This window comes from Vombatus ursinus, unplaced genomic scaffold (genome assembly GCF_900497805.2).
Source record: "Vombatus ursinus unplaced genomic scaffold, bare-nosed wombat genome assembly UNPS02014790.1, whole genome shotgun sequence".
Classification (NCBI taxonomy): Eukaryota; Metazoa; Chordata; class Mammalia; order Diprotodontia; family Vombatidae; genus Vombatus; species Vombatus ursinus.
In genome coordinates this window covers 1,731,709-1,745,471 of record NW_020954568.1, presented here as the reverse complement: position 1 = coordinate 1,745,471, position 13,763 = coordinate 1,731,709, and the positions used below count along the sequence as shown (strand labels likewise).

The window sequence follows — 13,763 nt, the reverse complement described above, 5'->3', positions numbered from 1 at the left end:
ATAAAAATGGTGGCTGTTTCCTCTCATGGGGTGTGTAAGTTAATATGCATGAGGCTAATTAAGCATGCATGTTAGTGAGAAGTCAGTGACCGTCCCTTGACCCTGACCAGCTTGAGCCAGTTTCAGCCTGGTCCCCCTTTAAGAGGAACTTATCGAATTCTTCCAGCTATATGATTGGATAGGGTCATTCTGCCCTCCCTGTCCTCCTGTTTTACACATTTCTGCACATCCTGTGTTCCTATCAAATTTGTAGGAATCAAACTGTTAGCATTTCTCACAGGACCAACCACACCTGAGCAGTGGGAATTTGTTCATGACAATGTAATGGAGAGAAGTGCAAATGAGAGTTTAGTTCTTGTGGAACCTGGAAATTTTGATTTGGGCGACTGGATGGAGATCCTCACTGCGCTCATTGCTATAGTCGGGCTGGTGGGGAACAGCGTCGTCCTGTGGCTTCCGGGCTTATGAATCCCCAGGAACCCTTTCTCGGTCTGCATCCTCAACATGGCCAGAGCCAATGTCCTCTTCCTCTGTTGCACCTTTCTGTTCTCCACAGCTGAATTTATTAGCTATTTGTATCATTCTTTCATGTACAATATGAGGGACCTCAGACATATATTCTACTCTGTGGGCCTGAGCCTCCTGGCTGCAATCATTGAGTTGGAGTGGTTCATTGTCCTCACTTGTGTGATCCGTGTCAGCCTGATTCTGCTGCTGAGGGTCCAGGGCAGCTCCCGGCACCAGCAGCCCCCCAGGCTCTACCTCCTGGTCCTGCTCACAGTCCTCCTATGCCTGTTCTGGACCTGCCACTGCAGATGGGACATTACATACATCACGTTGACATAGTTTTCATGATTTATTGGTTCTGTCAGTTCCTGGCCTGTGTGAACCCCCTCTTTTACTTTTTCCTGGGCTGCCAAATGCATAAAAGAAGGATGGAGCCCCTCAGGGTGATACTCCAGAGAGCCCTAGGTGGCAAGCAGGAGGTCAGAGGGAGGACTAGGGGCACCTAGTAGATGACATCACTACAAGAGATAGGTGCTTTCATGATCCACATTTTACCCTTGAGGAAACTGAGGCAGGCAGAGGTTCAGAGAGTGACTTGCCCAGGATCCCAAAGTAAGTATCTGAAGCTAGAGTTGAACTCAGATCTTCCTGACTCCAGGCTGAATGCTCTGTGCACTCTGGACCCCCTATCATGCTGGAGGCTCCTTTCCTGGGGAGTCAGGTCCAGAGCCTCATGTGTCACCAGCGCAGAGGAAGGCTACTCCAACAAATAGCCACTGGTCCTGTTTTGAAAAGTACAGGAAAAGGAAAGACATCCTCCAAGGCCCCATGTCTCCCTGACCGCTCCTACAGAATCTCTTCAAATGAAGGCAGAGTCAGGGGTCAGACTCCTCAAGGCTCTGTGGGCCACACTCCCCTACCTTGTCTTCTCTCAGGTTTGATCCACCAGGTTCCCTCAGGCCTTGTTCCCCATAGCCTTGCCCTAAAAGGGGGAGATTCCAGCTCAGCCATGTCTCCCTCCATTCTCTGCTAGTGCTCCTTTCCCTTCCCCCCCCCACTCCCATCATAGGAGCTGAGTCAAATACTTCTCTCCCTCTGAAGGTCAAGGCTGGGGCTGAGCATCCTCTCTTGTTTCCAGTCTGTTTCTCCAGGTCTTTGTCTCTCTGAATCTCTGTGATTCTATATTTCTGTGACTGTCTCAATTACAATCTCTCTTTCCTTCTGCATGACCCAGTTCCTGATGATAGCAGGTATTAAAGTGGTGTTACATGAGAGGGTGCACCCTGATGAGACCACAGCACACATATACATATCACACATGTCACACAACATGCATACTCAACACACATACATGCTGTACACATATACATACACACAAACACACACACACACTGAACAACAATCTCCTATGGAATATCTTGACTGTAAGAGATCATTCAACCTCCATTTGACTCCTCCAGTGACAATGACCTTGCTCTTTCCTCGGTGGTTTTATCCGGTCCTGCCACAGAATGGTGTGATTATATGATTTTTTTAAACTTTTATTGTTTATATAATCAATTTTTCTATTAATTTTCCTTATCTTAAACCATCCTTGCATTCCTGGTCTTAATGCATCCACTTGGTCACAATTTGTAATCTTTGTAATATATTACTGCAATCTTTTAGCTAGTATTTTATTTAGGATTTTTGTATCTATATTCACCTATAATTTTCTTCCTCTGTTTTTACCCTTCCTGGTTTAGATACCAGTATTATATTTAGTTCATAAAGGGACTTTGGTAAGATCCCTTTTTTACCTATTATTCCAAATATTTTTTAATTAGAATTAGTTGATCTTTAAATGTTTGATAGAATTCACTTATAAATCCATCTAGTACTGGTACTTTTTTCTTAGGAAGCTCAAGCCTGTTAAATTTCTTTTTCTAAAACAGGCCTACTTAAATTTTCTAATTCCTCTTCTCCTAATCTAGGCAATTTATATTTTGGTAAATATTCTACCATTTCACTTAAATTGTTAGATATATTTGCATATAATTGGGCAAAATAGCTCCTTATATGATTTAATTTCATCTTCATTAGGGGATTCACACTTTTCATTTTTAATACTAGTCATTTAGTTTTATTCTCTCTTTTTTGAAAAAACAAATTACCTGATAGTTTATTGTTTTAGTGATTTTTTTCTTAAAATTGCCTCCCACTTTTATTTATTAATTCAATGGGTTTTTTACGATCAATTTTATTAGTCTCATCTTTAATTTTTAGGATTTCCAATTTATGTTTAATTGGAGATTTTTAGTTTGTTCTTTTTCTAGTTTTTTTAAGTGCATATCCAATTCATTGGTCTGCTCTTTCTCTATTTTATTGATGTAAGTATTTAGAGATATAAATTTTCCTCTGATTCTTGCTTTTGCTGTATCCCATAGGTCTTGGTATGTTGTCTTATTATTGACATTTTCTTTAATGAAATTACTAATTATTTCTATGATTTGTTATTTAACCTACTCATTCTTTAAGATTAGGTTGTTTAATTACAAATTAGTTTTTAATCTATATTTCAGTGGTCCCTAATTAAATATAATTTTACTGCATTGTGATCTAAGAAGAATACTTTTAATATTTCTGCTTTTCTGCTTTTAACCATAATTTTTTTATATCCTAATATATGCTCAGTCTTTGTAAAAGTACCATAAACTGCTAAGAAAAAAATTCCATTCAGTTCTCTCCAGATATCTATCATATCTAGCTTATCTAAAATTCTATTCATTTCCTTGACTTCTTCCTTATTTAATTTTGGTTGGATTTGTCAAGTCCTGAAAGGGGAAAATTAAAATCCCCTGCTATTATAATATTACTATCTATCTCTCATTTAACTTTTTCTCTTAAAAGTCTACATGCTATTGTATTTGGTGCACATAAATTCAATATTGCTATTGCTTCATTGTCTATGGTATCTTTTATCAAAATATTATTACCTTGCTTATCTCTTTTGATTAAATCTATTTAATTTAACTTTGAGACCATGATTGCTACTCCTGTCTTTCTTGCACAAGTTGAAGCATAATAAATTTTATGCCAACCCTCCCTTTTAAATCTGTGTGTATTTCCCATTCTTAAATGTGTTTTTTGTAAATAACATATTGTTGGATTATGATTTTTAATTCATTCCGCTATCTGTTTTCCATTTTATATTACACAGAAAAGTTGAGTATAATCCTTAATTTTCAAAAATGAACATTTAATGAACTGAAAGACTTTCAGGTATTTGTAACAAAAAGATCAGAACTAAGTGGAAAATTCAATATAGAAGATCCAGAAGAAGTATAAGGAAAATGTTAGATATTAATTATAAGGGACTCATTAAGTTCAAACAGTTTACTTCTTAAATATGAAAATGTCATCAGTATTCCTAAGAATGTCATCATTATCAGGGTAGTTTGACAGAAAGGTTGAGAATGAGTTAATATTATGGAGTGATTCTAATAAACAAAATTAGGGAGCAAAAAGTAAAAAGGAGTAATTATCTCATATAAATGGGGCATGAAATGAATAATTGACACAGAGGAAACAGGTTGGGATGGACAAGTGTAGTAGTGCTGGAAACTTACTCTCATAGGATCAGGGTTAAAGAGGGTAGGAACAATATATACATCAAAAAGGGTATTCAAGTCTTCTAAACTTATAAAGAAATAAGAGGATGAGGGGTCGGGAAAAGGAAGGGATTTTTAGCAGGTTGTGTAGGTTAAGATTTAGGAGGGCTGGGGAGAGGATAAGTAGGGGACTCAGTGGGGCGAATATAATAAGGAATTATAGGAGGGAAAGGGAAGAGAATAAGGTAACAGGGACAGGGTAAAAAGAGAGGCTGAGAAGGGTGATAGTGAGTAAAAATAGTATGGAAAGAAATTCACAAATGATAATTATAGTTTTGAATGTGAAATAATCTATTTTCTAGTCAATGATGTGGAACCTAGAGAGGAGTTAGATGTGAACTCTACGTGTCGAACAAGTCCGTTCAGCATGGCTTTGACTGCTCTGAGAGATGATCAATAAAGTTCGCAAGCCATCAGCATTTCTTGAATGTTCTTTTGTGGTTCCAATTGCCCTGATAGAAAGGGGAACAGGAGCAACAAATTTACATAGAAATCTGGACCCAAAAAGGGGAATGTTTGACCCAGTGTGAGAGGCCCAAGGAGCAGTCAGTAGGAAGATGCCCAGTGACAACAGGGGAGCCAAGAAATTGCTGAGGAAGGTGTTTCTGCAAAAACAGGGTTTCTGAAGAGTAGTTTGGTAAAATTTGTTAAACTTTTTTTAGCATAGAATAATAATTGTAACTAACAAGAAGGTTTGCAAATAACTGCACAGCTTGAAAATAGGTCAGTTCCTGAGAGCATGCACAGTGTGCTCTATCTTGTATTAATGCAGAATGCTGAAGCCAACAAAAAAGAGAATTTCATCGTTATATCAGAAGCTAAGAAGACCCAATCAAGGAATCGCTGTCCATGCTCTGAAAGGGACAGATAAAGGTCTTCAGTCCACCAAGCACATCTAGAAGCAGCCTCACCAAGCCTCTGAATGAGTCATCACAAGATTGGACAGTTCCTTCATTATACCTACAAGGTCAGTGCTGCTATTTTCCCCATTATAGACTCAGAGAGGCTTAGAGAAGCTGCATTAACTGCCCAGTGTCATATATGTAGTAAGAGGCAGAATTTGAATCCAGATTTTCCTGACCCCAAGTCTAGGAATCTGTTCATTATCCCAGAGCCCCTCACATAATCCAAGGGAACCAATTCGTTGGGATTGAGGCATGTATAAACAAAACAGATTTGCACTAAAATGATGCGATTGTTCCTGAACCTAAGAAAAGTGAGTGAGGTTTCTGACCTGCATTATTATCAGGAGACTGACAAAAGACAAAGGCAGTTTGTATGATTACTATTTAGGCATTTTTAATTGTCACTCAGTCTCAATATTGTCTACACAAACTTTGCTATAGTCTACTAATAAAATGAGTAAAAGCTTATCCCACTTCTCTGGTTAATAGTTGCCTTTGTTGAAGAAGATTTCCTTACTCTCAGCCAGGTCCACTCCTTGGACTCTGGACCTCAGGAAATCAGGAGGTTGCCTCATACCCTGGTCACATTTCCTAGAAGGTTGAGGTTTGGTCACCCAATAAGGACAGGAAAGGAGAAGCAGAAAAAGTTGGCAAGGTAGCTGGTGCAAAGATGTATGATTGAGTCTACTTTCCACATGGGAATGGCAGCAGGACAGGAGGAAAGAACACATCCCCCTCACCATGGGAAATTGGGAGACAGTGCACTATTTATCACAGAGGAGATTTGAATCAAGAGTCTAAAATAGAAGCTGTTTTTTCTTGTTATATGTCTAGGGAGTATCAAGGCCTCGCCTTCTATAGCCAATGAGACAATGGCTTCCTCATTTTCAAGGCATCCTTATCCTTCAGCTCTGAGTCACTCCATGGCTAGAAGCAGCCAGAGTTGGTCATCTCTGAATTACCAAAGTGTTAAGCCAGTACATAGGAAGGAAGGGAGGGAGGGAGGACCACCATGAACAGGTTCCATGGGATGACTCAGACAGGAGGACCCAGGAAAGCAATGCCTTCCTTAGAATCCTGACCTTAGAATCTCAGCTGCATCTTCCCTCCCAGAAAAGGCAGCATCCCACTACAATCCTGGTAGCCAGGGTCTCCTCAATAGGGCTAGAAGTGTCCCTGAGGCTGGAGAAATGAGTTTGTTTAGGGAGTGTGATCTAGGGCTTCCTATGTGGTTGGTCCAAGGGAGAAAAACAACAAATGGGTCCTCTCCCTGTCCTAAGGAGGAGAAGAGAAGGAATGTCATCTCTCAAGCCCTTTACTATTCCTACCCTCAACTGGTCAGTCTCTGCATGTGGAGGGATATGTTGCCCTCAGGCCCCCTGCTCTTCCCTCTGTTTCTGAAGAGAGTTTCCAGGTGTCGTTTCCAGCATCTGCTCCCCTCCCTCCTTCCAACACCATCTCTGCTTTCTTCCATCACAGTAAATGATTCTTTGCCTCTTACCAGCAGTGCTGGATTTTTATGTCCTCTCTCACTTTCTGTTTATGCTTCACATGACCTAGTTCTAGATCTGATATTGATATGTGACAAGCTATTTTATTGCAGCCAAAAAAGGAATTAATAATCTTTCTCTCTGATGTCTCACACTTATGAATCTCTCTCTCTGTGTGTCTCTCTCTCTGTGTCTCTCTCTTTCCCTCTCATCTCTCTCTCTCTCTCTCTCTCTCTCTCTCTCTCTCTCTCTCTCCAGTTTTACAGAAGAGACAATAATAGACATAGAAGGGCAGTGATTCCCACAGTTTGCTAGCTAATATCACATGCAAGATATCTGAGTCTTCCCAAACCCCAGATCAGCATTCCATTCACTTGTGTTCACAAAAGATCTATCAAGATCTTTGTAATAAACTCTACCATTTGAGGCAATGGGGCCACCACACTTGGAGTCAAAAACATCACAGGAAAGACATTAAGAGGCACTAGAGCTGTTACAAACACTTTAGAACATGTAAGTTCTTTTACTTTTTCCCTAATCATCTTTGGAAATGGACTTAGTAGTGGTATTTCTGGGTCAAAGGGGATATAGGCAGTTTAATAACTCTTTGGACTTAGTACCAGATTGCTCTCCAGAGTGGTTGGATCAGATCACAACTCCACCAACAATGAATTAGTGTCCCAATTTTTCCAAATCCCTTCCAACATTTGTCACTTTCCCTTTCTATCATTTTAGCCAAACTCATAGGTTTAAAATGATATCTCAAGGTTGTTTTAATTTGCATTTCTCTACTCAATAATAATTTAAAGCATTTTTATATGATTATGAATTGTTTTTATTTCTTCCAGTAATAAGTGTCTTGGGGCAGATTTGAATTCATGAAGAGGAGTCTTCCTAACTCCAGGCCCAGCACTCTATCCACTGTGCCACCTAGCTGCCCTCCTCCAAAAAATACACTTCCTTAATCCTCAAAAACTTCTTTCATCTCTGCCACTGTCCCCCCACCAGGCTCCCATGCCTGATGAAGGAACAAGAAAGCTCACCAAAACACCATCCCCCAAAGATGGCATAATTAAGATCTCTTCCTCTCTTGCTTCCCTGCCTGGCATTGGGGTTGGCCTAAGGGTTGAGCCTAATCCACAGGCTTTTGGGATCCAGGAAATCATGATTATCCTGCCCTCACCTTTTCAACTGGGTTCCTTTCTTATTAGCTTTTGGAGTGTACCCTCCACATAGCTCTGCTGAGTCAGGAAGGGCTCTTGGATACTGGCTCCTCTCTGCTTTGGAACCCTGAGTCTAAAAGACTCGTAAAAACATTATAACACATTAACCTTATATCATCAATCATTACAGCCCATGTCAAGCGACCAAGGGAGTGGGAAGGATGGGACAAATCCTGACTATATGGAATTTCAGAAGGACCACACAAAGTTTCAGTTGTCTTCTAATACTTGATGAGAGTTACCTGTTAACTCTAAATTTTCTCTCCTCCAGGTAAAACAACCACAAAATTTCTTCTAATAATTCTGATATGCCAAGATCCAAAGCCCCTCACCATCCTCATCACCCTCCTAGGTGGCAACAACAAGGTTCAAGAAGTCATCTATCACATCCTACATCCCTAAAAATGGAGAGATAGACCAATTCTTCACTACTTATGTCCATTTCTTAAAGAGTCACTTGGATACTGTTTTGTTTTTCATCAAGGACTCACCAATCTCCTGTACAACATTGGGGAACTCACTTAACATCTCTGGGACTCTATTTACTCAACTGTAAAATGGAAGGGTTCTCTAAAGATTGTCTAAAGCATCATCCAGTCCAATCCTATGATCCCATGAATGTATCCAGATTCTTCCACATGGGGAACAGTCTTCAAGAGTGACTAGGTGAAGAAGTTAATGGTAGCCAGACACAGCCATGCCTATTCAAGGAAAGGCTGAATATCTGCCATGGAGAAAAGACCAGCTCCTACTCAACCTACATCCTAGCCCCTCAAGTATTTTCAATTTAATTGAGTAAATATTCATTAAGCACCTACTATGTTCTGGGCACAATGCTAAGTGATGACTCTATAAAAGCAAAAGGGAGAGAGGGGAGTACCAACAGTGGGAATATGTGCAGGGGCATCATGTTCCTTGGAATTCAAACCAAACAAAGATGTGGATGGAAAGTGCAGTTACCTGGAGAATCCAGATCCAACCTGTGTAAAGGAAACCCTTGAAAACCCTTAGTGCTGCACTCTCCAGCTCTCCAATCAGAGGAGAGAGGATGCTGAGGAAGATGAGAAGGTCTTAAATAACCAAAGCTAAGTAAAACAGCATGAGGAGATGTCAGGTGACCAGCTTCTCCTGGATGGGGCAGCATACTCATTGGAGCTCAAGCCAAACAGAGCTGCAGATGGCAAGGGAAGGTTTTTTTTTAACAAATAAAGCATTTAGTAAGCACTTACTATGTACAAAGCACTGTGTGGGGGATACACATGGACAAATAAGACAGTATTTGCTCTAAAGGAGCTCATATTCTAATGGGGGATACAACATATGGAAAGTATGTAAGTGTATATGTATATATCTATGTGACTATATAGACATATACACATGCATACATATACACAAATATACATGCATATGTACATATTATGTTTTATATCATATATGTGTTTTATAGCTTGTGTATATATGTGTGTATATACACACACACACACACACACACACATACACGTCTCTCAAATGTCAGCTATCATTGTCCACACTGAGCAGAGAGGATGCTACTGGTTGCCTTGGATTTCATGGCTGCTCCAGATAAGGAGATCCCTCAGCTAAAGGCCTTGTGAAGCAAGGACCCAGTGCCAATCTTCCATCTCTCATGCCTTCTCCTCTCTGCCACTCTCTTTCCTTTATCCCTCAACCATGCCATTGCAGGTCCACAATTAAGAACTTCATGGAGCCTGTTGTCACCAGGGCTTTTATTGTACCGCCTCAAAAGCCCAACCTGGTAAGATTGAGCTGAACTCTTCCACCTTTCCAACTCAGTCTTTAAAACCAAACTCCCAGAGAAAGCTCTCAAGGGAAGGATTATCGGCATCCTGGGGCTCTCTCTTGGGAGGGAACTAGAACTCCTTCACACTTTCCTGTAACTCACAGCAGCCAAAGGGGAAATTCTGAAGGCAAACCTGCTGCCTAACCCTGTCTCCATCTCCATGCACTTGCAGCAGAGGTCAAGGACCAGAGACAACGGAGGACTGTCCATGGACCTCCAAAAGGTGTTGGGGGACTGCCTTTACAGTCATTCCTGACAAAAGAGTGAGAGACAAGATGCCACCCAGTCACCTTCTAGTGGTGAAGATGGAAGAGGGGCAATAATAACTGACTGGTCCCTCACTCAGCCCCAGTCAGGAAAGGAGTCCCATCTTGAAGTGCTGAGAAGAAAAAGTTGGTTTCTTCTCTTCACTGAGGTGAGAGCTTCCTGATTTAATAAAATTTGTCCCTTGGAAATGTTGGCAAGAGACTGGGGGAGTACCCCGCCCCAACCTTAGGGTCAGGCAGAGCTTGGGTTGGCTCTGATGCCTCTAACTCTCTAGCAGTAAATGTCAGGCCCAAATGTGACTTGACAGTCTGAGAGTCATAGGGGACAATGCAAAGACTCAGATCTCTGACACTCTTTACCTTGGTCCCTTCACTCCCTGCCTCTCTAAAGGTTCATTTCTTCTTGGTCAGGGAAGACCTTCCTCACTCTTCCACTCTTGACAATGAATTTCAAATCATTTTCAGGAGCAGCTAAGAGGCACAGTGGATAGAACACAGGCCCTGAAGTCAGGAGGACACGAGTTCAAATTCAGACTCAGACCAAACACTTGACACTTACTAGCTGTGTGACCCTGGGCAAGTCACTTAACCCCAATTGCCTAAAAAGAAAAAAAAATCACTTTCAGTATCTTTTCAGGAATAATGTGGTATTTCATCATTCCTGTTCATGAATGCAAGTATCATTTAGTATGAGTGATTTCATGACATACTGATGAGTCAACTTTTCAGCTGAGAATTTTCACTGTAGCTCGTGTGCATCATGGACCTCATCAAATATATCTCTCTGACATAACATTATGCCCCTTTTTGCTGAAGATCTTCCCATCAAACTTTCCAATGATCGTGATCTAAAAGAAGACAAGGATTGGACCCCAAGCAGACTTGGGGTGTGGCAGCCTCATTACCAGACAGAAAATATTTAGAAGGTGGAGGCTTTTTTTTTCAGTTATCCCTGCTGTATCTGACTTGGCCTATTTAACCCTACTCAGGGAAGGCCATGGGTATGGGATGGGGATCAGGTCTGCTCCATGCCTGAGGAAACTTAAGTAAAATGGTCTTATAATGCAGCACAAAGGTAAGCTGGATATAAGGATGATAACTTGCCTGAAGCTGAATGTTTAACATTGCAGTGAATTACCAACCAGTGACTTGGATTTAAGTGAGGCAGGGCTGTGCTCAGTCACTAGCCTCACTTTCTCCTCTGGAGCCATCTGGGTCCAGTGGTCAGATATTGATCAGGACGACTGTTAATGACCTAGGATGGAGTGGGAGAACTTGGTTTTTTCAAGCTAAGGTCTTTAACAGGTCTCAGTATGACTGAGGCAGTGCCCATTCAGTGATTAAGACTTAACAAGAAATGAGGCAAAGAATGGCCTCTTTAAAAAAGTAGATCCTGGAAGGGAAGACCTTCAGGGTTTTGGACCAAAACAAAAACAAATCACTGAATGGGCGCTGCCTCAGTCAAACTGAGACCTGTTAAAGACCTTAGCTTGAAAAGGCCAAGGTTCCTCACTGCATCCTGGGTCATCTTCTGCTTTCCTGATCCATATCTGGCCCCTGCACCCAGATGACTCTGGAAGAGAAAGTGAGGCTGGTGACTTTGCACAGTACTGCCTCACTTAAATCCAATTCACTTGTCGGGGCATCACCTCCCTGATGTCATGGTCCTCTTTGAGAACTAAAGACTAACAGCTGCAGAATTACCATCAAAAGGACACCAATGTGCTCTGATCATCTCCAAAAGCATTTCAGATGGAGAACACAATGAGATTTGTTCAGCAATTTGTGTGTGTGTGTGACTCGGGGGGATGAATGAGAGAATCCCCATACCCTATAACTCCTCATCTCTGGTTTGAGAAGAGGCAGTCAGATGTGGAATGAGGAGGTTATCTATATAAGCCCAGCTCATATAACAGAAAATACCTAGAACCACTCCATACCCAGACTTCCCTGGCAGTTAAGAAGAGAAGGAAATTTCTGCGTGGATTTGAAAGGCCTCTCTAGATGTCAGCTACTCTTATCAGTAATGTCATAAATGTTCTTGGCCTCTTTCCATCTCCATGAGCAGAGGCATCTTCCAGAGGGGTCAGACACACAACCCCAGGGCCCAGGGCTACATGGTCCAAACCTGATTAAATTGTCATTGGGAAATGTTGAACAAAATAAATAAAAACACAACACAATCTAGACAATGTCAAATTTTTGTTCTTCTAAGTCAATATGTGACTCTCAGGCATCAGTTTCTATTTCAGTTTGACATCACTGTGAAGATTCTATCGGTGCCTGGGGAGAGTGGAGGCCATTGATGACCAAGGGGGCTGCCATGACCACGTATGGATTCAAATACAAATATTTTCTGTCCTCTGGGTTGTGTTTGTTTCTTGTTTTGTTTTTGATCATGTTAAGCAAAGCTTGTCCTGTGATCCCTGCATTGCTAGGCTGCATCTTCCCATAGGGACTAAGAACCCTTTGCTTTGTTAATACCCAAGATGACCTAAGTCAGTGGTTTCTGGAGGAAGTCCTGTTTGGGGAACTCAGACAAAAAAAATTGTGGCAAATCACCAAGACTGAATTGGGTCCTTCTACAGCCAGAAGAGTCATTCATTTTGGGTTGTAGGTAACACTTCTCTGTACCTCTAAGTGCTCAATGAGGGCTTGGATCAAGGAAGCCATCTCATCAGCACTTAATGGATACTTAGAGTTGAAAAATTTCCTTCCTATTATCCTAAGTCATGAGTAGGGTAATTACCTCCAAGAAAGGAATCTTTGGAAAGATCTCTCCCTGGACAAAGCATTTTGTTATTGTTGTTTTCATTTTGTTTTTAATTTATGGAATAAAACAAGAATCTTCATAACATAGTACAATAAAAAAAAACGATCATACACAAAACTGCCAATCTACTATGTACAACCTGCTATTCTTTTCAAATACACAACAAACTTATTATGTATTTTTTCTTCCCTCCCCATCTCCTGCCCTAGAAATGGCTATCATTAGCCATAAATATATACATACATACATGCATACATACATACATACATACATACATACATATATATAGTCAACTCCTCCCCAATCTGTTTTGAGCTGTTTTGATCTTAACCTACCATAATGCTTTGCATGTTCTGGCATAACAGACATGCTTTGCTTTGCTCTCTGAGTAAATCCAAAATGCCCCTTCCTGTGTCAGCAACTACAATGCCAGATAAAGCTGACCAGGAGCGTTTTTCTTTTTATGAGTACTAAGGACAAGGCGCCTTGAACCAGGCACTGTCTTAAATAATGGGACTTTTCTTATCTTGGTATTTTATGGACATATGCTATGTTATGTTATGTTAGGTCATGTTAATGATAGAAGAAAAACAGGCATCCTGGGTCTATAATTTCAATTGACACTTTAACACTTCTTCTATCTTATTGTATTTACAACCTATCCAATCAAGAAAATTCCTTTCTCATGCTTTGGTTAAACACATATGGAGACCATAATTTTAGATGACACAGACATCCTAAGTAGAGATTGCTCTAAGTATATAAAAGGTCTTCCTCAAGTTGCTTTTCTTTGAGTCAGAATTATTTTCTGGCTCTGATGTATACATGTATTCTGCTAGCCTAAGGGGATAAACAACATATAAATATATATCACCTAACTCATTTGCCTCTTTTAAGCAAACTTCCAGGTTGACAATACATACATACATACATATATGTACCACAACTTGTTCAGCCATTACCCAATCAATGGACATTTTTGACATTTTCAGTTCTTTGCCACCACAAAGAGAGCTGCTATGAACATTTTAGAACATGTAGGTTCTTTTCCTTTTTCCCTCATCATCTTGAGCACTGGGACTAGAGTCAGAAAGACCTGAGTTCAAATCCAACCACAGATACTAGCTAGG

General features: G+C 40.7%; 1 protein-coding gene across 1 annotated transcript in view; it reads left to right on the top strand.

Moving 5' to 3' along the window:
- Window positions 1-324: 324 nt before the first annotated feature.
- The window catches only part of LOC114047759 (mas-related G-protein coupled receptor member X1-like), a 20,177-nt gene continuing 6,738 nt past the window's right edge, over window positions 325-13,763 (top strand). Inside the window, exon 1 of the mRNA XM_027868685.1 lies at window positions 325-449. Within this exon, the coding sequence (XP_027724486.1) occupies window positions 325-449 (125 nt within the window). The remainder of the gene's footprint in view (window positions 450-13,763) is intronic.